The sequence below is a fragment of the Halichoerus grypus genome, chromosome 12 (assembly GCF_964656455.1).
Source record: "Halichoerus grypus chromosome 12, mHalGry1.hap1.1, whole genome shotgun sequence".
NCBI lineage: Eukaryota > Metazoa > Chordata > Mammalia > Carnivora > Phocidae > Halichoerus > Halichoerus grypus.
Window position 1 is genome coordinate 45,589,728 of NC_135723.1, and position 27,965 is coordinate 45,617,692.

General features: G+C 35.7%; 1 protein-coding gene across 1 annotated transcript; it reads left to right on the plus strand.

Moving 5' to 3' along the window:
• On the plus strand, window positions 1–27,090 carry TMEM106B (transmembrane protein 106B). Its single transcript, XM_036098261.2, has 8 exons — window positions 1–281; window positions 3,654–3,875; window positions 7,089–7,152; window positions 14,534–14,693; window positions 18,796–18,936; window positions 19,193–19,242; window positions 20,209–20,262; window positions 21,201–27,090. The coding sequence occupies exons 2-8, from the start codon at window positions 3,656–3,658 to the stop codon at window positions 21,337–21,339; spliced, it is 828 nt and encodes a 275-aa protein (XP_035954154.1). The 5' UTR covers window positions 1–281; window positions 3,654–3,655; the 3' UTR covers window positions 21,340–27,090.
• The last annotated feature ends 875 nt before the right edge of the window (window positions 27,091–27,965 follow it).

Here is a 27,965-nt window from a genome sequence, read left to right on the forward strand (position 1 = left end):
TCTGCGCAGGTGCGGATGCAGGTTGCAGCAGCGCCTGGCCTCAGCTGATGCCGTCGTTCTGCCGCCCTTCCCCCCCACTTCTGAATGCGCGGAGCCCGGGCGCTTGTAGGCCTGTAGCTCCAGCCCCAGCGATCGGGACTGCAGACCCCGTGACCCTGTCCTCCGGCCTGTGCGCGCCGGAGCAGCTCGGGACTGCGCAGCGCCCCGCGTGTCGGTGAGCGACCCCGGACGCGCAGCCCCTCGGTTCCTTTTTCGGAGTGGAACTGAACGGTGGCGCCCTGGTAAGAGCCGAGAGGGACGGGGAGGTAGAGGAGCAGAGGCCGCAGGGGAGCCGGGCCAGCCCGGGGACCGAGGAGACGCTCAGGGTTGGGTGATGGCGGTGTTCTGTCACCTCATACAGGGCCCAGCCTCCTGCCTAGGGGGCTCCAGGCTTTGGCCCAAGCCCGGAGCATAGGGTTGATTCCAGGCCCCACACCTTCTGTGGCCAGCTGGCCCCTGGTTTTGCTGTTCTTGAGTTTTCTTACACGGTTGCCTTGATCTTAACCTTTAAACTTTCCAGAGTAGGCTGTGTGCCTGCTGAGTTTTGTTTATGTAGCTTATGAAAGGTGCCGGCTTCCTTCGTTATCACAGAAGATAATGACCCATTTAAATTGGATGAAGTGCTGTACTTTTTTTTAAATCTCTCCTTGCTGTCTTAGATCCATGTTGGGTTTTCAGTAAGAGATTGTGATAAAAACATTGAATACAGGGAAGAGAAGGGGGCGTAGCACTTCTTCATAAACAAACCAGCGAGTCTCCAGGAATAAAAGTGGCTAAATATTTCTTCACTGTGAGGAAAATCCAGTAGGGAGGGTGGGATACGAAGTACCTGACAAAGTCTGGTGCTTGTCATTTAGCCTCGCTGAAACAAACACCTGTCAGAGGCCGACTCATCAAGACAACTGTTAGACACGGATAGAAAACAGGCCCAGACTGAGAGCAACTTGATCTTGACCCTGCCTTCTGTGCCTCCCCTCACCCGCCACCAAAGCATTCTAGTGGGATGCACTTTACACTCTACACTCCTGTGTTAACTGAGATCCCAGAAAGGATGCTTCTGTGGCCACACTACTCAGGCCCCCAGTCCCTGTTCAACTGATATTCCTCATAGGTCAGTGTGTAGGGACAGTGATGTTAATTCACCCCGAACCACCTGTGACTGGCAAATGTTGGTTTGGCTTGGATTTAATGTCATTAGACAAACCAAGAGAAGATAATGCATTTGTGGAAGTTATGGAGAGTGTGTATGTAGATTTTTTTGATAGTAAAATTGTGAAAATAAGCATCTTCATCATTCTACACTTTTATATTTGTCTACTAGTTGTATAATTTTTTTTATCCTGCTGTATACACTATGTTTGAATGATCCCAACACTTGGATGGCATACCAGTATTAAAAAGTGAACTTTTCTTCATACTATAGTGAGTTGAATTATTGTCAGTTTTCCTTACAAATCACTGAGAATTTTTTTTTTAAATTTTTTGAAGATTTCATTTATTAAAATAAATAGCATGAGTGCACAAGCAGGGGGAGCAGGAGGCTCCCCGCAGAGCAAGGAGCCTGATGTCAGACTTGATCCCGGGACCCTGGGATCATGACCTATGCCAAAGGCAGACGCTTACCCAACTGAGCCACCCAGGCGTCCCTCAATGAGAATTTTTTTTTTTTTTTTTTTAAAGATTTTATTTATTTATTTGACAGAGAGAGAGACAGCGAGAGAGGGAACACAAGCAGGGGGAGTGGGAAAGGGAGAAGCAGGCTTCCTGCCGAGCCGGGAGCCCGATGTGGGACTCGATCCTGGGACTCCAGGATCATGACCTGAGCCGAAGGCAGTTGCTTAACCAACTGAGCCACCCAGGCGCCCCCCTCAATGAGAATTTTTAAAAGAAGTGCTTATCTCTTTGTATGAATGTCTATAATAATCCATTTTTAGGAACTGATAAAGATATATGGTCAAATTTAGGAAGAGAAGAAATGTTATTTTTAAATTCTGCTTTCCCTCTTTATTAATTTTCCCACAGACTATCAGCAGATTGGATTATATGACTTTTAAGTTCCTTTTCATCCTTAAAATTTATGACTCAGCTGCAGTGCTATTTCATTCCCCACCTGCAGAGGTTATTTTGGTATAGGTATGGTATATGTGTAGGTACTACTACTACTTATTCTTACTTGGTTTTAAATTTATATTAAATATAAATTTAAATTTTACCCATGTTATTTTTGATACTATCATACTAGAATTTTTTTTTTTTTTTTTTTTTAAGAGAGAGAGAATCTTTTTTTTTTTTTTTTTTTAAAGATTTTATTTATTTATTTGAGAGAGAGAGAACGAGAGACAGAGAGCATGAGAGGGAGGAGGGTCAGAGGGAGAAGCAGACTCCCCGCCGAGCAGGGAGTCCGATGTGGGACTCGATCCCGGGACTCCAGGATCATGACCTGAGCCGAAGGCAGTCGCTTAACCAACTGAGCCACCCAGGCGCCCTATCATACTAGAATTTTTAAATGTTATAAATTTTACTGCTTTGTATTGGTGAATTATATTAAATATCTTGGAATATTAATTTCATAATTTTAACTCTGCCAACTGTTGAATGAAAAAAATGTGCAGGATTTGGTTTTTGAGTTGTTTTTGTTGTAAATGTTTAAATGTTAAGGCTAGAAATGTAGGGGAGAATGAGAAGGATTGTGCATTTTATTTATCACAAAGGGGCATGAATTTTAACAGGCTGAAACATACTACTTTGAACTTGTAACCAGGGCTTAGGGGTCCAAGGGAACCTGGCTCCAGGAGTCAGAAACAGACCAGGTTCAGCCACTTACCACTGACAAAATCCAAAAGCAGAGAGAGGAGTGGTGGTGAAACAAGAAAGGAATTTACTTCAGTGAGGCCAACATGGAGAAGACAGGGAACTGAGGTCCCAAAAATACTGTCTCCAAAGTGCGGAAAATACTTCTGAGTTTATATAAGGAAAATGTGGCACAAAGGTGGATGGGTACATCCGAGTGTGCGGTAAAGGTCAGATCCACCATTGTCTTGGCTTCAGTCCTGCTGACCCCTTATTGCCTCGTTCTCTTCCTTTCACAGGATGCTTTGCCCTCAGGGTCTTTTGCCTGAGTTAAGAGATAAGCTGGAAAGAAGAATTCAGTTAGAAAGTACAGACTGATGTCTAACTGGAGGTAGTTGAAGTCTTCTTTCAAACTTACCTGGTGTAATAGGTGATCATAATCTGCCTAAACCAACTTTAGCCTTTAGCACTAATTGGTTTAAATATAGAATAAAACAAAAAAGAATATTCTAAGAAAAGTGAAGGCCACTTTATTTTCAGAGAACCCTAAGAAAGTGTAGACTTCTGTCATATTTTAATGTTTGAAAGTCCATTCTCATCACAAGTCTGATACATCATTTTATAATATTTTGTTAGAAAAACACTTTGGACCCTTGGCTCCCTTGTTTCAGACATTACTTTGATTAAATATCATTCTAATCAAAAAGTAATTTGAATATTCCCTTGAAGTTTGCTCTATATATTAGATTGGTATAAAAAATCCCGTAATGTTCTTGAGTATACTTTTTTCCTTAAGTTTACCTAAGATTTTTCTTTTTCTTTAGACATGGGAAAGTCTTTTTCTCATTTGCCTTTGCATTCAAATAAAGAAGATGCTTATGATGGAGTCACATCAGCTGAAAACATGAGGAATGGACTGGTTAATAATGAAGTCCATAATGAAGATGGAAGAGGTGGAGATGTCTCTCAGTTTCCATATGTGGAATTTACAGGAAGAGATAGTGTCACTTGTCCCACTTGTCAAGGAACAGGAAGAATTCCTAGGGGTATGTGTTACTGTGTTTTTCCCTTAAAGAGTAATTCCAGGCATTCACACAAATAATATAAAACCCATAGATCTAAGCACAACCTTCTGTGTTTTAAAAGTCTTTTAGAATTAAAGTTAAAACTATGTATCAGTTATCTTCAGTTAAAGAGACACAAAGAAGTAAATATAAACTTTAAAAAAAAAATGTTAATATTCCTAGAGCAGTAATGAAAACCACCAGTCTACCTCTAGTATTTTCTTTCCCACCTGCAGTAGCAGATATGCACAGTATCTTGACTGAAATTTTTTAGACCTATTTGGCATCAATAGAGGTCATAATCACATGTTTGTCATTGGGAACAATTTAAGTAATTTGGTGACCTAATATTTTTAATTCATTATCTAAAGAATAGTAAGAAGCTAGTCATTAGTTAATTCTTTTTTTTTTTTTTTTTAAGATTTTTATTTATTAATTTGACAGAGAGAGAGAGCACAAGCAGGGGGAATGTCAGGCAGAGGCAGAGGGAGAGGCAGGCTCCCCGCAGAGCAGGGGGAGCCCGATGTGGGACTCGATCCCAGGACTCTGGGATCATGACCTGAGCCGAAGGCAGTCGCTCAACCAACTGAGCCACCCAGGCGCCCGCCCTCATTAGTTAATTCTTAAAAGGAACTACGTGAAGAGGGATTGTAAATGAAGATGGGCCATCGGGGGAAAAATCACTTTGTGGCATATCATAGGGAAATTTAGAAGGGGATAATCTTAATGTGCTGTTTGTAGGCTGGACAAACTTCAGTAGAAGTGGGAACAATAGAAATAATAAAAATACTTTGTGCTATTCTCATTTTCTGCTTAGTTGAAGTTGTAGATAACCCGGGGGAAACCTTGAGGGAAGGACAAAGTGACAATAGAAGATAATACCAGTTTATACCAGTTTCTAAGAAATGCCTTGGTTTGGGGAAGTTAATCTATGAGTTGGCCTTTGAATGTGATGGTTTTATCTTTTCAGGGATACGCAGCTGTTAGAGAATGAAAGGATTTTTGTAAGTGAAGGGATTAGTGCCTCAGGCTCAGAGGAGGAAAAAAAGGACTATTTTAGCAATCTGGATATGTTTTTGAGATATAGCCAATAGGCTTTTCTTGGGAGCCTAGAAGTGGATTGTGGTTAGTAGGAAATCACAGTGACTCTGAAGGTATTTTTGTCTGAATAGCTGGAAGAACGGAGTAGCACTTTATTAGGATGGAGAAAAGAAGGCTTGACTGTGTATGTCCAGGGAGAGATCAGGACCTCTATTTTAGAGATGTAAGTCTTGGGATGCATATTTGGCATCTAAGTGGAAATGTTTAATAGGTAGTTACAATAAGTGTCTGGAATTGAAGTGCAAGCTCTCAGCTGGAGTCATCAGAATATAGGTGGTACTTAAACTGAGTTGGATGAGAGCACCAAGCTTATCAGTGTGGATAAAAAAAAAAACACACCCTAGTGTTGAACCCTGGGGCACTGTGACATTTCAAAGTCAGTGATAGGAGAAAGATTTAGCAAAGACAGTGAAAAAACAGCTAGAGTAGAAGGGGGAAATTCTAGTCTCTGGTGTCCTGGAAATAAATGTAGAACGTGTACCAAGTAGGAGAGAGTAAGGACCTGTTAGATGCTACCGACAGATCAGGTAATGTAAGGACTGAGAACTGACCATTGGGTTTGGTGATGTACATGGAGACCACTGGAGACCTTTAGAAGAACAACTTGGCAGGTTGCATAAGCATGTATAGCATGTACAGAGTGGGATCAAGAGAGCATAGGATGAGTGAAGTTATATAGTGAGAAAATAGGTTTTTTGAGGAGTTTTAACTGTATATATAAAGAAGAAAGATGGTAGGTGGAGGGGGCTGTGAGGTCAGGAAAGGGATTTTTTTTTTTTTTAAGATGGAGTGAATAATATGTATGCTGATGAGAATAATCCATAGAGAAAAAACAGATAATGTAGGAGATGGGGGAATTATTAGATGTAGGGCACAAGTGCAGGAGGCTGTTCTTACAGAGGAGCATCTGCAGTTTTATGCTTTGTAATAGGGAAGTAGAGTATATGGACACAGAAACAGATAGGTGGGTGGATGTGGTAGTGGGAGCTTATGGAAATTCTTTTCTGTTTGCCACATGAGCTAAGAGTGAGGACAGGGAAGGAGCTATTGGAGATCTGAAGTGAGAGGTGAAGTTATAAAATTGTGATTTTGGAGACTTAGATTGAGTGTGTGAACTAGGGAATATTGTATGATGGTTGACATCATTAAAGGCCACTTGAGTTTAGTGATCTAAACGAGGCCAGTGAGCACAGTTGCATGTTTTTCTGTATCCACATTTAGCTGTATGGATATCAGCGTAGTAGCTAAAAGGTTGCTTTTAAGCAGGATTGTAGTTTAGTCAAATGAATACCACCAAACAAGACAGGATACATGTACATACAGAGAGAGACATATATACATAACAGATTTACTTGTGGGTGTGGGGAGGTAGTGTAAATGAGGGGAGAGTTTTAGAAGGGGCAGGGAGGAATAATGGAAGCATTATAGGAAGCTTTAAAAGAGAATTTGACTATAGTGCTTTAAGAGTTAATACAAAAAACCAAGTTCTGATAAGATTGAAAAATTGGTTTATTAAAGATCTATTTATCCATTAAACTTATGGATATAGCCCAACCCAAGAAATAAAGGATGGATTTTAAATTGACTTACTACAGATGGTGTGTGGCCTGAGTGAGTTGTGGAAGCCTCATTTTGTATGGGCTCTTGAAGCGTGAGACTTGTTATGTGTTGATTTTGGTTTTCAAGGAGTATAGTGTAGAGGATTTCAGGACACAAAGGTAGCAATATTTCTTCTGCACTTACCCAGATAACCAAGTTAGAATCTAAACAGAAAATACGCAGTTGAAAGAAGTCTTGGTAAATTCAGATCCTCTGAAAACTGAGACTTTTTAGATTTTTTTCAGTAAAGAGATTACTCTTTCTCATTCTTTGTATTATTTGTATTCATACCTAGACATCAAGCTATGAAAAATACATTATTTGTTTTGGAACTCAGCGTCTACTAGATAATTTTTGAAGATTTTGAGCAGTTTACCAGAGGAATGAGATGAGAGCCAGATGGTATTCTGGTCCTTCTAAACCAGACTTTGATAGAAAGCCACTATATTTTAAGTGATTATGTTAATAAAATTCTAAACCTGTTTTTACTTTTAGGGCAAGAAAACCAGCTGGTGGCATTGATTCCATATAGTGATCAGAGATTAAGGCCAAGAAGGACGTAAGTGATGATAAGAAAAATAGCAAATTTTTTTGGTATTTTTTTGCTTTTCAGATTACATATAATCACTCTAGTAAACTCTATTAAAATGATAAAAGTTATCAGGTTGTTAAATTATGCCATCAATGCTTCGTGTCATTTAAAAAAAGAAAAAGGATTTCTGATTGGGGTAAGGTCTTCAAAGCAGCATAATACCTGAATCTTCTCAAATCTATTTACTAAAACAGACAAACCTAGAATAGCAGTAGGAAACAGAGAAGCATGTTCATCAAAAATGGGTGTTAAGCTTCTCCTACTCACCCCAGAATAAAAATGGAGCAAGGATCAAAACATGGTAGCACCTGTGTGGATTTGTGAAGGGAAACAAAAAGAATTGCTTAAGGTCCTGACAGCCCTGATACACAAATCAAATGCTCTGCTACCCCAAAAGAAGAGGATCCCACTCAGAGCACTTTCAGCAAATATTTCTGGATAACCTGTCAAAATGGGAGGCCTCTTGGTGTGCTGTACCTTGAAGAGAGTGCAGAAAAGGTCACAGAGATCCACTACAGGGCCTTAAGATCAGAAGGAACCAGACCACCTTGATCCTTCAAAGACCTTAGGAATACTCACCAGAAACTCTTGTTGTAAAAGGACAGACATCTAAGGAAAAGCCTGCTGGGGATTGAATCCATTTTGTACAGGGAAAGAATAGGGAAAAGGGAAGAAAAGGTTCAAAAACTAGAGAGAGAATCTGAGAACTATAAAAGTATATATACATATAGGCCATCTTAAAAAAAAAAGAAGACAATTTTGTATTACAATAGAACGTGGAGTTTTGAGCAGTGAAGCTAGGAAGGCCACCCTGGCTTATCCTCATCACCTAAAATGCAAGCTTCTATTAAAAGTACAAAAACATTTCATTTAAACATGAGCAACAAAAAAGTATTGCAATGAAGCATCATACAAAGACAGTGGAAAAAAAAGTGAACTGAAAATGCTAATAGATCATAGAAGCATATCAGAAAAACATGAAAACTGTAACAATATTATAAATGTTCTAAAGAAATTAAAACTAGAAGCTATGAAAGAACTGCAGGAGTCAGAAATTGAAAAGCTCAGAAATGAGATGACTAAACAGCATGAGGACATGAAAAGAGACTGAACTCCTGAATTAGAAAAAATTAGTATCAGGAATGAAGACAAGACTGGAAGAACAAGTACAAATAGATACCATGGAAAGTATGGCAAAGGAAATAGAAGTTACAAAGGAGGAAGTGAAAACACACACAAATTAATGAAAAGTAAGATAAACACAAGCAAAGAAAATTGAACACCCATGTAATTTTGAAGCCACTGAAGAAAAATTACAGGAATCAAACTGAACAAATATTAAACATTCAGTTCAAGAACACTTCCCTGAGGTAAAACAGGATAGAAACCTACATATTGAAAAGACATGCCATGATCTTAAAACATTCTACCCATCCTAGTGAAGTTACTGGACTTTGAAGGTAAAGAAGAAAAAAAAGAAAACAGGAAAATCTTTTGAAAAACCCCAGGCAGAAGGATCAATTAATTTATAAGGGACAGAAAATCAGATTGGCATGCTTCTTGACCACAGTGCTCCATACAAGTAACCAGTAGAACAGCATATTTAAATATTCGTAGAAAGAAAAGGATTTGAAAAAGTCGATCTGACCCTTTATTATTAAATATGTAGTAGATGGTTATGAATATTCAAGAAATTAGGATGAAATTCTAGGATGAAAAAACTTTTTTTTTTAATATTTTATTTATTTGACAGCGAGAGAGGGAACACAAGGAAAGTGGAAGAGGGAGAAGCAGGCTTCCCACTGGGCAGGGAGCCCGATGCGGGGCTCGATCCCAGGACCCTGGGATCATGACCTGAGCCGAAGGCAGACACTTAACGACTGAGCCACCCAGGCGCCCCTGAAAAAACTTTTCTACAGATAATTCAGAATCCAGTGAGGACAGAAAAGATTAATTAATTTGACAAAGCCTAGATTAACTTTTACAAGATGAAAACAAGACCTTAATTGAGGCCAGAATATAAATGGCAAACTGGGAAGTAATGTCTGCACATTATTATTACAGATATTATGAACGACTAGTCCACAAGAAAGAAATACAGATGCCCTTTAAACATGTGAGAACATGTTCAGTCTTGCTCATAAGAGAAAAACAGATTAAAACAACATTGAAATACCATTTCTTATCTATCAGATTAGCCAGAACTCCAAATTTTGACAGTGAATTTGTTGGCAGTACTGTGTGAAACGAGCACACTCATACCTTGTTAGTGAAGAAGTATTTGGCGTTATCTAGAAAAATTACATATACATTTACCCTTTGGCTCAGGAATTCTACTTTGAAAATTTTTTCCAAGGATAATTGTCAAATACAGTAAGTGGCTTTTGTGTAAGTTATCCACTGTGCCAGTGTCTGTAATTGCAAAGGACTAGAAATAATGTAGATGGCCAGTGATAAGGTTCTGGTAGACTACGTTACACTACATCTATACGATGATAAAACGGAATGAGGAAGAACTCTGTATTTTACTACAGTTGATATCCAGAGTACGTTTTTATCTGAAAACACACACTTGCATACAGAGAAGGAGAGAGAAACAGTGGATTGATAAACCAAAGACTAATAAAATGATTACGCTCAGAGTTTGGGAGGGAACTTTGAAGAGGGAATAGGTAAGTAACTGAGATGTCTGTGTATATATATTTACATTGTTTGGGCTTCAGAAGTACATTTTTTTAAAATAGAACTTAAAAGATGAAATCAGAAGTAAAAAGAAAAAAAAGCAATTCCTAAAAGTTGAAACAAACTGAAACAAATGATTCTAGTGATTCCAGCTGTATATCCAGTTGGTGGCATAACCACAGATGAAAGAGTCACTTTACATGACTTGAAAATACTTCATTTTGACTGTCAGTGTCCAGTAAGATGTGTTCTAAATGACAAAGACAGCTACAACAAAAGTTTAAACTGCAGTCAATAGCTGCATTGTTAGGAGTCATATTAGTATGATTTTGAAACTTACATGAAAAGCAGATAAGTATATACTCATGCCATTAGGGAATAAGATTCTTAGCATAAAAACAAAGGGATAGAAGTACAAAATCGAATTTTATGCTTTACTTCCAACCAAGATGGAATCACCACAGGGACTAGATTTATTCTTCTAAAACAACTAAAAAGCTGGACAGATAAACAATATTTTTAGGTAGTGGACATCAGGCAGTACAGGACAGTGATATCTGAGAAAGGGAAAACAAATGAGGTAAGCCCTGTGATTGTACCACCGTATTGTCCAGGGAAAGATAGCAGACCACAGCACAATGGAAAGAACCCAGGCAGAGCTTAGCAGTCCCCCTAAACTGAGGAGATATACGGTACTGGGAATCTAGGAGGCCAATTCCAGAGATAGTAGGGCAGACTACCAGAGGGTAGAGAGCTACACTGGGTACTCCTATTTAGCTGAGTACTGATCAGTGTATATGTGTGAGGAAAGTACCTGAGGCTGAAGGAAGAACCTCGCAAAACAGAACAGAAGGAACAGTCCTCAGCCCATTTATGGCCAGGGATAGTTTCTACCAATCACTGTGGAAAATCTCATAATTCATAGGGAATTGTGTGGAGAGTACTCAGATTACTTCCCAAGTAAGAGAATAAATTAGCTGTAGATTAAAAGCTGCAGTGCGCATGCTTAACAAAACCTAAAAGCAAACCTCGAAAGGTTCAAATTTTTTTCAAGAAACTCAACTGTATCCCAATACAAAGCTCAAGAATATATGTAGGAATACTAGGGGCACCTGGGTGGCTCAGTTGGTTAAGCAACTGCCTTCGGCTCAGGTCATGATCCTGGAGTCCCAGGATCGAGTCCCGCATCGGGCTCCCTGCTCGTCAGGGAGTCTGCTTCTCCCTCTGACCCTCCCCCCTCTCATGTGCGCTCTCTCTCTCAAATAAATAAATAAAATCTTTAAAAAAAAAAAAAAAAAGAATATATGTAGGAATACTAAAATATCCAGCACTCAACATGGTAAAATAATGTCTGGTATCCAGTTAAAAATTACCAAGCATGGAGGGGCACCTGGGTGGCTCAGATGGTTAAGTGTCTGCCCTTGGCTCAGGTCACTATCTTCACGTCCTGGGATCGAGCCCCACGTCGGGCCCCCAGCTCAGTGGAAGTCTGCTTCTCGCTCTGCCTCTGCCTCTCCATCTGCTTGTGCTCGGTCTCTCTCTCTGAATAAAAAAAAAAATTACCAAGCACGGAAAGAGGATGAAAAAATACAGCCTATAATGAGGAGAAACATCACTTACAGAAACAGACCAATAAATGACATAGATGAAAGCATTAGACAAGGATAGTTAAAATAGTTATCTTAACTATATCCCATACTTTCAAGAAGGTAGAATTTAAGGATTAGACATGGAAGATGTTTTAAAAAGATCCAAGTAGCATATTTAAAAATGAAAACTAAACATCTCAGATGAAAACTACATGGGATGAGATTAACAGCAGATTAGACACTTCAGAAGAAGAGAAGAATGAATTTGAAGACAAAGCAATAGTAAGTATCCAAAATGAAATACGAAGAGAAAAAAGATTGAAAAAAAATGAACAGGCCATCAGTGATACATGGGACAAATTCAGGTGGCCTCTGTATACGTAATTGAAGGTCCTGAAAAAGAGGTGCGGGGCGGGAACAGAAAATATATTTTCCATATTTTACGAAATACTATGAAGGGCACCTAGGTGCTCAGTCACTGTTAGGGCCTGGGGATACAACTTTAACAAAGGTATCTTTGGTAAAAGGGAATTACGATTTTGTAGAGGAAACAGACAAGTAAGCAAGTGATTACAATATCTCTCTCTCACCTTTAGAGGTATTTCCAGAGTGCTATGAGAGCAGAGTAGTATCTATCGGAATTATTTTATGGAATTAAGGAAGGTTCCAAAGAAGATGAAACATTAGCTGAATCTTAGAAAAGTAGAAAACAGAAAGTGGAGGTGGGCAGTTCAGACGGAGGGAATAGCATGTGCAAGGACAAGAGTAACAGACTGGCAGTCAGATGTATACCTAAAGTGAACAATGCTGTTGGAAGGTGGTAGAGATGAAGCTTGAAAAAATAATAAGGTCCAGATCTTAACATCGTTAATAAGCGAAGAAATCTGAAAACTATAGGAAGCCCTTTAAGAATTTTTGGGACTTTCAGATATGCAATGAAAAAACAAAGTTTTAGTAAAATTATAATATTTTACAAACAACTCTGATTATTTGTAAATTGGGGGAGTTGTGATAAGGTAGTTAGGAAATTATATTTACTGATTGTTTTTGTCTACATGCTTTAGTTGTATCATTCAATCCTCAAAACAAACCTGCAGATTTTAAAGTGGAGGAAAAAAGTAAATTTTTTTTTTTTTAAGATTTTACTTATTTATTTTGACAGAGAGAGAGAGAGAGACAGCGAGAGAGGGAACACAAGCAGGGAGAGTAGGAGAGGGAGAAGCAGGCCTCCCACCGAGCCGGGAGCCCTATGTGGGGCTCGATCCCAGGACCCTGGGATCACGACCTGAGCCGAAGGCAGATGCTTAATGACTGAGCCACCCAGGTGCCCCGAGGAAAAAAGTAAATTGCCTAAAAGTGTTGTAAGCAGGAAATGGCAGAAGTAGAAATGTAACTTGACTCCAAATAAGCCACATAACCTTTAAAAGTACTGTAGCTCCTGGAATTCGGTTACTGTCCCTAGAATCATAAGAAAAATTATTACTGGTAAATTTTGTAATAGAGATCTGTATTCTTCAGTGAACTAGCCAATTTTTCAATTGATAGGAAATACTGTGTGAAATATTTCTTTATTATTCATAAAATGAATCTTATATATCGTAAGATTAGATATATTTGTTACGGCCGTAATCTTGGGGTACAGAGTAAATTTGGAACATTGATCATATATTAACAACTGGAGCTGATTTATAGTCCCTAAGCCCTAAATAGATCACGGTGGGCTCACCTAGCTGTTAAGTAATTAAAAATAAAAACAACACTAAAATAATAAAATCAACAAAATTCAGATTCTTTTTAATCATGATTTTGAACTCTTTTTTTTTTATACCTTTTTAGGTGTTTTGATATATGGTAGGTATATAAACATGTGCTTAAATATGTGGCATGTAATCCGGTAGTGATCACCACCCTACTCAGGTTGGGAAGAAATCTAGTGAGTGAGTGGAACTTCTTTCTTTGTTCACTCAAGACAACAGTATGGGCCTAGTAGTAGTGATGTAGTGAATCTTTGTTTTATTTTGTTTTTTAATAAACTGTTTTGTTCTCATTTCTTAGACAAAATACTCAAACATTTATGAAACATTTTCAAGAGTCACTTGAAAATAGCGGTGTGGGGCATGCAAAGCTTATTATCTATTAAGGAATTTGGGAGTTGGTGGGGAAGAGAGAATGGAAGAAAGGATAAAATGAGAATTTTTTGAATGACTAAAGCATAAGGAAAAGATAAAGTAAGTGACATGCAAGACCTAGAAAGAAAGAAACAGAGGTACTGTGGGCTTTGAGCTGAGAGTTATTTGTTGGAAAAACCAGGAAAATTGTATTTTGAAACCCTAATTTTGAGGGTAAACTTGTAGATAGAGGCAATTTTTATCTCTGGAGATTGGAAATAAGAGCAAGAGATAGAAGAGATACATTTCAAGGGGAGTTAGAAGAGTAGCAAAGGCATGGAAAGTTTATTTTTTTCTTGTCTTATATCTGCATACTAAGTCCCCTTTCCTGATTTCAAAGAAACAGTTTAACAACATCATCAAAGCAGAGTTGATTAATGTAAACACTGTTTTAAAAACTGAGTACATAAGTACTTTGGGATGAGAGACTTAAAGTCTTGGTGAGACTTGATGAAGCATGTGGTTATGTCATTATGTTTTTAAGGGCTTCACAGGTTCTGATGAGCAGTTACTTTAGGGAATTATAAAATTGCAAAACCCACATGTGAAAATACTGCTTTAGTGAATTCAGAAGGGAGTCTTGAAATCCACATTTTTATAAAGTTCCCCAGCTTGGTTAATTCTAGTGCGCAGCCTGGTTTAAGAAACACTGTAGTAAATGTTCTGCAATAACCCTGAAGTCCCAGACTCCAAAAAGGTACATACAGCTTCTAAGGAGAACATTTTAACATGTAATAGACCAGACCCAACCCTACTAAATACTTTTATAATGTAAAAGGTTGGTAAAATTATACATCTTTTCCTGCTAGCATATTGGGGAAAAATTCAAGTTGAAAATATCTTCTGTGAATGTTTCATTATGTAATTTTTGATGCACATGTATTTCAATACTCCCGTTTTTCTTTTCAGAAAGCTGTATGTGATGGCTTCTGTGTTTGTCTGTCTGCTCCTTTCTGGATTGGCTGTGTTTTTCCTTTTCCCTCGCTCTATTGACGTGAAATACATTGGCGTAAAATCTGCATACGTCAGTTATGATGTTCAAAAGCGTACAGTATATTTAAATATCACGGTAAGTACAAATTTACATTAAAAATATTTGACTCCATTCCTTTATGATACTAAGTACACCTTTGTCCCTTTGAGAGAATATTAAATGTGACCCTGGTCAGTTTGCTTTCTGTGTGTCTGCTATTGATCTTCTCTATCATTTCTGGTTCTGCTGATAATGGCCAATAATAAGTACTGGCATAAAAAAAAAAAAATTTACAGTCTGTTAACTTTCAACATTTGACTCCAACTAATTCGTAGCAAAGTGCTAAAATAGTTGATTCTATAAATGTGATAGATGTACCATTTTCTTTTCCTTTTATGTGGTGAAATACAATTTTTTGCCATTTTAACAGACTTCCTTTATGGTGTTTAAAGTACAAGTGACTGTTTGATTTCTCTTATAAATTAGTATGTGGGAAAATATCTGCAGTGTTTTCCTGGACAGTCCTTTTTAAAAGTATTCTACAGCCTTCCCACTCCTGAAAATAACAGACAAACCCTCAGAGAAGGTCTGCCTGTTTACATGTTAACCTTTGTTTGAAAAGAAGCATGGTTTGCAAACCACTGAATTATTAAAAAGGAAAATATGTATTGGTCATGCCATTAGCAATTATGTATGGTTTCAGGCCTCAGGGTGCATCTGTGTGGCAGTGGTTTGTGGAAGAGTGATACTGGACTTCAGTTGGTTTTCCTTGCGGAGGTGGTTCATACGCTTGAGGTGGAAGTAGAGATAGCTAGTTGTAGTTCAGGGGAGAGGTTTGGAGGGACAGGAGTGTAGGGGAATGGTATGTTAAAGTGGAATTACTCATTAATTACAGGAAAAAAGGAACTCCCATGGGTCCATTTATTCTCATTGCTTACCACCAAAAGTTGTTAATCTAAGGGCTTTTTTTTTTTTCTTAAACTATGGAAAAAACGTGCATAAAACAACACAATGCTAATTGTAAATCAATTTCATATGACTGGAGAATTATTGAGTATTTTCTTACTTTAACAGCCATCTGGAATGAGGAATATATTTTTCTTTTGAATAGTGTTTAAAAGAGTGGCCAGATTTTTTTTGACCAATCTCCAAAGCTTGTTTTAGTATCAAATATTATAAATGTATAATAAAAGTCATGTGATGTTCCCTTTTAATTATCAGTTTGTTTAGATGTAAATATCATATTTTATTTTCAGTAATTACTCAGGAATTCCCATTTTTTGGGATACTAACACTTAGAAAGACTGAACAATAAATAAGAAACAGCATTATTATATAAGATAAATATTAAGTTTGACTGGATAACCGTGCGATAAGAGGTTGAGTTTTCCTTAGGTTCTCCTATCAGTATTTTGAAAAATGGAATTATAAAGTATTTCTTTTGTTTCTTAAATTGAGTAATATGCATTCGTACTATTTACTCTGTTTTAGTAACATTTGTCTTTCTGCTTATGAATATATTAAATTAATCATTATACATTTGAAAAATACTGTGTATATTTTTACTTCTACCTAGACCTATAACATATACATATATTTGCTGATAATGCATATATACATTTGTATACACACATACATTCACAAATAGAGTCAAATATTTTCATATGTACGTAAGGGATACACACGTGTGTAAGTGTATACACATGTACATTTTACCTTAAGTGAGATCTCATTACATTTTCCCATATTAAGTGCCCTCATGTAGTCTTTTATATGGCTGTATTACGATTTACTCAACCATTTCTTTTTTTTTTTTTTTAAAGATTTTATTTATTTATTTGAGAGAGGATGAGAGGAGAGAGAGAGCACATGAGAGGGGGGAGGGTCAGAGGGAGAAGCAGACTCCCTGCTGAGCAGGGAGCCCGATGTGGGACTCGATCCCGGGACTCCAGGATCATGACCTGAGCCGAAGGCAGTCGCTTAACCAACTGAGCCACCCAGGCGCCCTCAACCATTTCTTAATAGATGTTTAATTTTGCTATTATAAGTATTCAGAAAACATCTTTATACTTAAATTTTGTTTCCATTTCAGGTTATTTCTATAGGATAGATTCCTAAACAGAAACTTGCTAACTAAAGATCACAGATCATTTAAAGCCTTTGATAAAAAATCATCATTACTTAAAAGCTTATGATTGTGGGCTCTTGACTTACAAATTAAGTGGATTCTCACTGCTCTCAGCAACAAAATGTCTGTGATAGTACTAAAATTTGTCTTATTTTTTTTGTCTGTCTTAATGTTAATCTTTGTTATCTTTCTAATCCTTGGTACATCTTTTTCTAATTCTTACAAGTATGTTTTCAACCAGTTTTGCATCATTGATCTCTTTAATATTCTAATGAAAGCTATGGGCACTTCAGAGAAAGACACATACCAATGTTATTTTGCATGTACAAGAGATTCCCAGATTCTTCTGAATCCCGTTCTTTGGCCTGTATTGGAAGGTCCACTGACCTCAAATTAACAATCCCTTTCCTATAGTATCTAGAAATTAAATTGACATGGGTATTAAGAGCTAAGTAGATGAAAATTTTCATGTATTTAGATAAAGGCTATTTTTACTACATTATGGAATTTTAAAAATTTTCTGTATAACTATAAATTAATGCATAAATGTGATCATAAAATCACTGATTGCTAGCATATTTTTTTATCCTTTTTTACTGAGACTCTTCTCTTTCCACTTACCCTATAGTTGAATTTTTCCATCTTTCTCCATATTCGTATTAATTTATAAGTTCACATGTTTAAGTTTTCTCAATATTTATTTTCAAAAGAATACTCTTCTGTACATATTTTATGCATCTTGGTTTTCTCACTTGTTAATACCTTGTAGAAATCTCCTAATTTTCCGGCTTAGAGTTAATCTGTTCTTTTTAATGGCCTGCATAATATCCCATGTAATGATTTAATACTGTTCAGTCATTATTTTTGTAGATGGACATTTGCTTTATTTTCAGTCTTTTTTTTGTTTTTGCCACTACTGTCATTAGCATCCCAATGTTATTTCTTTAGAATAAAATGCTCAAGTAGGATTGCTAGGTCACAGGATACACATTATTTTTATTTTAATGGATATTGCTAGAACCCTATCAGAATGGCCGGAAGGCTTCACGTGTTTTCCAGGAATGTAAAAATAGACCCTTTTGCTTATATCCCTGCCAGGAATAGAATTTGTTGCTTTCTACAAGTTTTACTAGTTTAATGAATATAAAGCAATATTCCTTTTGTACTAAAATCAACTTTCCCCAACTACACATGAACTTGAGAATTTTTAAGTGTTTCTTGGTTATTTATATTTGTACTCTTTTGATTTGTTTACTCATTTGCTTTGCTCTTGTTTTGCTTTATTTTTTTTCTTAAGACTATCTTTCTCTTCAATTTGTAAGGACTCTTTGTATAGATGGTAACCATTGCAATCTGCCTTATGAATATTTTAAGGTTTATCATTTAGTTCCTATTGATTTTCTTTCATGATGACTGCTTCAGATGTTTTATTTATTATCTGTTATTTCTTGATTTAACATTTTTTTCTTCATTGGCCGTTTTCTAAAATAATTTGAGATAATCGTTGTGAATTAGAATTGCAGAAGTTGCCGCAGCTATTAAGTATAGAAACGATGTAGCTCCATTTCTTTCCAACAGACTTGAATCTATCCCTTTCTTCTCCAAAGTGACCCAGTGGAAATACTTATACATAAGTTAAAATAACCAATTTCTTTGGTTATCTTTGTATTTAATAGAATAGGAAGTAGCTTACTTCACAGACATCTATATATTAACATTTAGCAAAAATTTAGATGAAATTTAAAAATTATTTTTATAGAACTTTTGCTAAGATAACAAATACATTTTCTAAAATTGATTTTTCTATATTCCTATAATGTACATTTTCTGGGCCTATTTTTTTAATTGTGTGTTTATTATCAGCATATTACATACATAGTACTCCTCATAAAGCCAAATAATCAGTTCATTTAATGTCCTGTGTTATTTTTGGCAATACTTTTCTTCCTCCTAATAACTGAATCATAGCCACAGCTGAAGTCTTTTTATTTTTTTGAAGTCATTTTTTAAAATTAATTTTGAATACATATTTGTTATGCTTACACATTTTCTGTCTTCTTTCTTTTGCAGAACACACTAAATATAACAAACAATAACTATTATTCTGTTCAAGTTGAAAACATCACTGCACAAGTTCAGTTTTCAAAAACAGTTATCGGAAAGGCACGCTTAAACAACATAACCAATATTGGCCCCCTGGATATGAAACAAGTAAGCTTCCATCATGAAATACTTCGGAGGAGTTCATGAGTCTTGACTTTGTCTACTGTATTAACTTGAGGGAGGGGGAGGATTTCCTCAAAAACTTGACCTTGACATGTGTCCCTTCCATGTATAAGAGAAAGTCTTAGAATCAACCTTGCAAAGGGAAAGATTTCTAAACTCTTTGAAATTGAGAAAGGTGTCTGAAATACTTGATGCTTTGATCATTTTTCCAGTTGGCTTATTTTCATTTTTTGCCTTTCAGATTGATTATACAGTACCTACTATCATAGCAGAGGAAATGAGTTATATGTAGTAAGTTTTGATTTTTTTTTTCTCATGAAATTATAAAGTATGAAGAATAAAGCGTATGGATATCTTTTGAAATACCTGCAATCTTAGCAGTCAAGAAACCACATTTGGAATACTCGTGTCCTCTCTCTGATCTTCTTTTTCTCTTATCCCCTGTCAACATACATCATACTTATGTACATTATGTGTATCTATATACTTAATATTTGCTTTTTACTTATTTATTTTTCAGAATTAAGATCAGATACACCATGTCACCTTTTATTTACTATGAGAACCATATTCTCATACATTTTAGTTATGTGTTGACTTTTTAGTATAGGAAAACTAAAAGTGCTAGTAATTTATAATACTGTTATTGGTTTGAAGTTCTGAAGCTTTTCAGTTGGGTCTGATTATTGACTCGTTAAGTTAAAAAAAAAAGATACATTTTTATCATTTGATATCAGGCTAACGTAGATTTTCTGAGTAACTAACAGACTTTACTAAAATTTCAAAAGGTGAATAAAAAGTAACAATAATTTGTAGCCTGTGTTAAACAACTCTACAACTGCTGTAGAGCACGTCTGTTTCTAGAATAAAAAGTCATGAAAATATTTATCACTATTTGAGCTATAGAAAATGTTCAGTCAATAAATGCTTACTTATATCTTCTTTTTTAGATTTATTTATTTATTTTAGGAAGAGAGCGCATGCACAAGCTGGGGTGGGGGAAGAGGGAGAGGGAGACAAGCAGACTCCCCCCTGAGCAGGGAGCCTGACTCTGGGCTCCATCTCAGGACCCTGAGATAATGACCTGAGCTGAAATCAAATCAGATGCTTAACCAACTGAGCCACCTAGGTGCCCCACTTTATATCTTCTTTATAGAATCTCTATTAGCTGTAACATGGGAGGAATCATAATTAAATGATTTTAAATTTATAATATCATAGCTTGCATTTATTCACATTGTTTTTTCTTTTTAACAGTGATTTCTGTACACTGATATCCATCAAAGTGCATAACATAGTACTCATGATGCAGTAAGTATCAATCTTTTTTGAGATATTTCTTTGTTAAACTTTAGATTTATAACATTGGCTTATAGCATACACAGCACCTTTACAGATACCAGTTCAATTGGTTTTAAGCCCTACAAAAGTGCTATGAGATAAGTAAATTCCATTCCACTTTACAAATGAGGAAATGGGGAGCTCAGAGAAGCAGTGAAGGATGGCTACTCAGCAGTGAATCTGGATCTTACAAGAATGCTGGAAAGTGGAAGGGGTTGGACTAGAGAGGAGAACAGAGCTCAGCATCCAGTTTTCTGCTGCCTGTGGTAAAAAATCCTCAAAAGTAATGAGAAGTACTGTTACTGGTTTGAAAGTTTGGTGTTACTCAAAGTCATTAAAACATTGTAGGGGGACCCCTGGGTGATAGGTTTGGTATTTGGGCCATTAGCTGACATCTGAATAACCCTTTCCCTATGATGAGAGAACTATTGATTTTTTTTTTTTTTAAGATTTTACTTATTTATTTGAGAGTGAGAGAGTGAGAGAGCCAGGAGGTAGAAAGAATCTGAAGCAGACTCCATGATGAGCACGGAGCCGGATGGAGGGCTCAATCCCACGACCCTGAGATCATAACCTGAGCCAAAACCAAGAGTTGGACGCTCAACCGACTGAGCCACCCAGCTGCCCCTATATAATTACTTTTAAAAGTGAAATGAACTTACATATTTTTGTCTAATGATAAGTGTTCTGGAAACATTATATTTGTCTTATATAATTATTTGAGTAGGGCTTGCTAAACTAGTCCCCAAGAGGCCCATGTCCACAATATTAAGTTATCATTAATCAGTCTCTCTCAGGAGAAAATTTGATATATAAAAGTATTCTCACTTTAGAAAACTTCTTTATATTTAACTGTTGAATGTTTCTCCCCATTTGAGTTTTAATGTTGTTGTTGTTTTCTTTTTTAGAGTTACTGTGACAACAACATACTTTGGGCACTCTGAACAGATATCCCAGGAGAGGTACCAATATGTTGATTGTGGAAGGAACACAACTTACCAGTTGGGGCAGTCTGAGTATCTAAATGTACTTCAGCCACAACAGTAAAAACTAAAACAGATGCCACTGGGAAGAAGAAATCCCTATTAAAATTTTCCTGAACTCTGAAGGATGAGGTACTTACTTCCTGATAGGAAATCTTAAATTGAACAAACCTAAAGTTTACACTTCCATTTTAGGGGTACAGTTAAAAAGTATGTGGACTTGTACATTATTGCAACACTCTCCTCTGTGTTCATGATATCTGTACCAGGATCTTTTACTTGAATCTAAATTTGCCGATTGATTTCCTTCTCCCCCTCTCCCCAGAGGGGGACATTGAGACTTCCCATGTTGGACAATAAGTAATTATTTACAATTCACAGCTTCAGTCACTACTGGAAACAATTTTGATGATGAACAGAATTTGAGAAACTTTATTTCTGAATGTTTTTATAGAATATTACTGAGAGCCTATTATTCATGACTTTTAAAAAATAACCTTTTTTTCTGTTTTATAAATTCCCATTGCTACATAGTAGTATTTCAAGATATTTTAGCTTTTAGCTAAAACATTTGTAGTTTTTCATTTGTTGAAATTCTACTCATTTGCATGTTTTTGTCAGTCTTATTTCAAGCTAATGCTTGCATAACACTAGAAACCAAAATAATCTGCAAAATTCTGTACCTAAAATTTTTTAAAGCCCCCTGTTTCACATGTCTTTCCATATAAGTAAGTTTTGTGAAATTTGTGTGTGGTCTTCAAACATAGTTAATGTACAATACTGTAAATAAACTGTGCATGGCTTTTATACAGCTTTAATAAATGTCAAAGTACAGATTCAAAATGAAGTAAGTTGCTCATAAAAATAAAACCGGAAAAATGAAATTCAGAAACTTACAGAATATGAATATGGTTCCAGTTACATATGGGATTAGGCATAAAGTAGTTTTGAAATAAAGTATTTTGATGCTCCACTTTTTTTTAATGTTGCTTTTCCTATTAACAAGTTGTGGAGACAACTTTTCACAACTCCTAGGTACCCAAGTCACTCCCATCATCCATTTTATGCCTGTTTTAAGGAGGAAATCATGTCTTTGGTAGAAGTTATCCAAGAAATCTTGTCATTAAATAATGGTGGCTATATCAAAATAAAACCTATATTATCCTTTTTAAAAATTTAATCACTTTGCACATCACATGGATACCATACTTCTAGCAGTTATATTTCAAAATTTTCAATTTTTTTGTTTGGATTTTATTTAAAATTGTTTTCAAGTGTAAATTATTGACTTTTTCACTTGGCTTTATTTTTGTTTTATATTTCAATACCATTTTCCGTTCGGGCTTCTTGCCTTTTCACTTGACAAATGCTGATTACCTTCTAATAAATTCCACTGAGGGTAGGGGCCGACTGTGATACCAAAAAAAATAAATAAATAATAAGTGGCTTAAGATTAATTTCTTTCTGTTCCCTCGCGACAGAAGTCAGGTTCCCCCTCCCCCAAAGTGCCTAACTTAGGTCTGAAACATACTATTTATCAGTCGGACTCTCAGCTGTAACACACAAGCTTTGTTTAACTATTTGGAGCGAATGAAGCCTCTTTTCTGCCTTGAAACACTCAGGTCCCCCCTTAGCTTTCATATCATTTTCTCCACGTTTTCCTGAGTGAACATTTTAAATGGGTGGAATGCACAAACTTTTTTTTTTTTAACTGCTTGTCTTACCTCAATCCATTGGTAACTCATCCATCTTTGCTATTAAAGTCACCCCATCACATCTGTACAGACTCACTAGTCAAACCCAGTCTTAATGTGTTTTTCTTCTGCTGTGTTTTTTGACTACTCCCATTTTCCATGAAACTGCATACTTCCCTCATATATTGATTCTATTTGTTATTTTTCAAATCATTCTCATTTCATTTTCCTTCATTCTCTGTCTTTTGACATCTTTTAATGAGTATTATCTGGATCCTCTTTTGCCTCAAAATTTCTAATCCTGTGACTTTAATTAACAATCATTTATCTTAGGGCTTCCAGGTCTTTCTGTACACCTGACCGGTCACCTGTCTACCTAGAGATAAGAGTATTTCAGTGACTCTTTGTGTAAAATCATAAGATATTTGAAAAATCTTTATCATATTCTGTTCTGTTCTCTCCTTGTCCTCATGTCCCATTTACTTCAAAATCACCATTTTTTCAAAATCATCCTTCAGATATGCCTCCTTCAGAAATCAATCCTGATTTATTTTTCTGCTCTGAATCTTTTAACCTTGGAAAAGTATGTAGTGTAAATTAAATGGATTTTTCTGTTGATTTGTGGTTCTGGTATCCTTTTAGAATGCATGCATAGAGTCTGCTAAAGAGACAAAGTGAGGGAACATTTGCTTTTAGTGACTTAGTTTTGAATATTTTTTCTTCTTTTTTTTAAACTAAAAACTCTTTACCTACTTTCCATGAAGTATAAGGTAGAAAAACCTAGAATTTAAAATACATGAAAACCAATAGTAGAGGAAAAAAGGATCACCTATGACTGCTTTCAGAGACGTTTAAGTAACTCGCCAGAATAAGCCTGGGACAGAGCAGGCTGTAAATTAATATTACCAAAACACATTCAGGTGAAACAGAATTATAGCCATTAAACACAGACACAGGGAAGAATGAATGAGCATTGCCCAGGGAACTTTTTCTTATATAGGGATAGGGTAGATATCGATACATTTTTTAAAACTGCTCTCAGATCTTATTCAAAGGATACGGTAAAGATGTTACATTTTTTTTTCTGAAACTCTCAAGAATAATTTTCTCTTAAATTACACTTTTAATAGACTGGTCATTCTAACCAAATCCAATACTATATAACAAGTCTCTGTGTGTTGATATTCTATGTATGGAACACTATGCTCTTCTCTAGAGCTCTTTCATATATTTCTCCTTATATAATATCCCTGGTCCTGTGAGTCAGACAAAGGGGTGGCAAGATCCTCGTCTTTTAGAAGAGGAAGGAGAGGCATGGAGAAGTGAAGGGACTTGGGGAAGATCACATACTTAGTAAATAGTTTTATTGGGGCCAGATCTAGTTTTTCAGTTTCTTGTCTATGTGCTCTGTCATTTAAAAAATAAGTAAATAAAATAGAGTCCATTAGGAAGCCCTGTTGACTCAGGTTAGTATGATTAAAACTCAGAGAAAACATTCACTTAGTTAATAGTGACAATCAAAATAATACAGATGGACTAAGATTTGGGTACCTTTAACTTGGTACCTGAAATATTCCTAATGAAAAATGAGCACTTGTACAATATTTTGGTATAGCATAATCGATAGCTGATTTCTTCTGTTAAAATTTATACTCCTTGATCATTCCAATAAAGATATGGCTGATAGGTTGTCAGAGTAGGCTATTTAGTAGAGATTAATGTATTTGAGATTTGAAATAAGAACAGTGTGAAAATATTAGATACCAGATAAATTGCTTGAAATTGCTAAATAACCATCTTTACTATAGTACATAACATGTAAATGACTGTGGTTTTATTTGTGAGCAGTTTTTCTGTGCCTTTTTTGTTTGTTTAGGCCAATGAGATCATTATTTGCTCTAAGAGTTCATGACAAAATAAAATTTAGATCTTCTGAATTGTAGTTTGGAATTGATATATCCAGTACAGTGTTAACATGGAGGGAAAGTGATTGCCAAAACACAATGAAAGTATCATTATTGCAATATAATTCTGGGGGTGTTTTGTTGCAGGGCATGTCCCCACCTGTCTTCTATTACCAATTTTTTAAAAATTCTTAAATAATTCTTTATAATGATTCTATTTAAGAAAATAGTTTGTTAGGTGCTTGACCCCAAAGTAAGTCACTGTTAGTATAAAGTCACTGTTAATGTTATTATTAACAAATAATATTTGTTAATGTGTCAGATACTGTAGTAATCTCTTATGTGCGTTATCTGATTCTTACTCAGAAGAGCCCTCTAAAGTAGATACTGACAATGCCCCCCATTTTTTATCTGAGGAGATCCAGTTCTAGAGAAGAAATATGCATAAGCTTGGAAGGGGCAGATTTGAGATTCAAAACATGTCTTGATTGACTCAAACATCATTGCTCTTACAATTAGCGTATTTTCTTTCCAGCCTTTGAAAATGTTTTGTTTGTAAAATTTTATTGGTTGTTGCACTTAATATATAAGATTTTGAGGTTTTTGATAGTATTTTCAAAAATACTATTAGGATACTTTATTTTGTAGATCTTTGGTATGATAAAAATGGTTTACCAATGAATTTGAAGTTTTTAAAATTCATACTTAGCTGTTATACAGTATTTTTCTTTTTAAAAGATACAAAATTTTAAATTTACAAATACACATCAGACTTCTTTGGTAAGCAGTGTGAATTGAATTTCAGGGTATTAGGTTGCAAACCACAGGTTACTTACCATAGTGTCATGCTTTTTAGGTCATAATATCTGGAAGCAGTAACTACTTGGCTCAAATACATCTAAGAATAATTAAGTTTTATTTCTCTTTTTTGTAAAATCAGATTTTAAATGAGATGTTTATCTGAAACTTAAGAAAATATATGTGTTTGAGAAGATGGGGTTAAAAGACTGTTAAACATTATTTCTTTAAAAAAATTTATTTTTACATGAAAGCAATATATTTGTGATGTGCTTCGATCAAAAATTTTACTTCTATATCCCAGATCTACTATTTAAAAGTAAAAATTTTCACTTAGCTGAAATTTCTGATTAGAACTAATATTTGTGTATTTTTGTGCTTAATGAGAATGTAAATTTCACAGTGGATTTTTGAAATTTATCCTTACTTTGGATAAAAGCCAGTGATATATTTATAAAATTACTATAGGGATGAAAATGGTAATTTCCATTTTTTTAAAAAAACTAGTGTGATTATGTTTGTAGTTCTTTTTACACATGTTTAGCACAGGCTCTAAATTAAACATCTATATTGACCCTAAAAATACTCCACGAATTAATTTAACAAATATTTGGCAAGTTTTTCATAGCTAAATAGCTCTTCTAGAAGGAAATTGTTGCCTTCTGTTTAATTACATTAATTGAAATGTGTTTAAGAGAAATGTTTTCAGCGTATTTTGTATACTAAAAAACAAAAAGGATTAGTATTGGGCCAATGGCCAAGAGGTAATATTACTACCATGTAGACTATTACTGTTCAAATCTTCCCACTTCCCCCAGAATTTTAGGAACTAGAAGTCTGGGAGATACTGTGTCAGCTGTGGTCAGGTGATTCTCAGTGCTGTTCATCTTTTAATTATTGTGTGAGATGGAACAAATGCGAAGTTGCAAAAGATGCGTAATTTCATTATGTAATGGTTTGTTTTAGGTGTAAAACATCAGCAAGCTATGCCTTGTGTTTTGTTGTATATTTCCTTGTAGAACTAAAGTAAGATTTTGGAAAAGGATTTAAAATGCTTGCTTACTTGATCTGATCGGTCACATATTTGAATGATGGCATTACTGGGTAGAGTCCAATCCATGATTTTAACTGTGGAATAAAGAATAATACAGAATGAAAGACTATGTTTGGGCACTTACTCTTTGCTAATCATGTGTTAGCCTCCATCATAACACACTAAATTTCCAAGTTGAGCAGTTCTGTAATTGTAATTATTGTTGCTGTTCATGTAACAAAACATGCTTATGTTAGTAAAAGGAATAGAAGTGCCCCAAAATGCTATTTTTTTAATTACTTGTAACTGTTGCTCTTGTAATTGTGTATGACAAAATAAAATTTGTAAACATTTTAGCATGAAAAATAAAATTTGTATCAGTCAAATATCTTGGTCTTACTTTCAAAATTCCCTAGACATAAACAAATCAGTGTAGATATTGAAAGTCCTTTAGCTGAAAGCTCTCAAGTCCTTTCGGTTCTTACCTGAATTCCACTTTTGCATCATCTTTGATTTATTTTTCTTTCATCCCCTTAGCTTTCATTCTGTTGTCATATTCTCTGTTCTTCCTCTGTAATAGCTCTGGAATCTCTACTTGAAATCTCTATTGCTCTTACTCCCTAATTATTTTACTGAAAACAGCCCAGTTCCTTACTGTTGGTGTTGAGAACCTTTCATTGTTTGTCCACACCTAAATTCATTTTCTTTTTTCCTGACATTGCCCCTCACCTGTGTCCCAGCCAAATTGAGATGTTTGCCATTCCTTGGAAATAGTTCCTTCCATTTTCCGTGCTTTGCTCATTGTGTTCCCCTTTTCTGTGAAAATTATTTGACCATTTCCTTAATCCTCAATCTTATCTGTTCTTCGGTGTTCAGCCCAAGTGCCCCACACGACTTTCCCTCTCTTCCTGCATATTCACTCAAACATTTGGTGACTTATTTTCTGAATGTGTTAAAATTGTTAAAAGAATTGTCCAATCACAAGATTTTGGTTTTGTTTTCAAACTGAACTTAAAACTTGTTTTAAACTTTTGTTTTAATATTTACTCAAACATGTTCTGCCAGCTTACAGTTAATGTTTTAATAACAACTTAAAAAATCTTATACAATAGCATGATCTGATATTAGAGGAGATTTAACCAAAAATAATGATTTATTAGCTGGGTGTGTTCTACCTAGCCAGTTTCTCAGAGGAGAAAGAAGAATCACCAGCAAATTCATGAGTTTTTTTCTGGTAGATTTCTGTTCCTTTGATCGGTGG

What these genes read in the sequence shown, in the direction of transcription:
- TMEM106B (XM_036098261.2), top strand. Translation starts at nt 3,656, where the DNA reads ATGGGAAAGTCTTTTTCTCATTTGCCTTTGCATTCAAATAAAGAAGAT. An exon ending in AGATTAAGGCCAAGAAGGAC is followed by an intron (nt 7,153 to 14,533) that starts GTAAGTGATGAT and finishes TTTTCTTTTCAG; the next exon opens with AAAGCTGTATGTGATGGCTT. An exon ending in AACATAGTACTCATGATGCA is followed by an intron (nt 20,263 to 21,200) that starts GTAAGTATCAAT and finishes TTTCTTTTTTAG; the next exon opens with AGTTACTGTGACAACAACAT.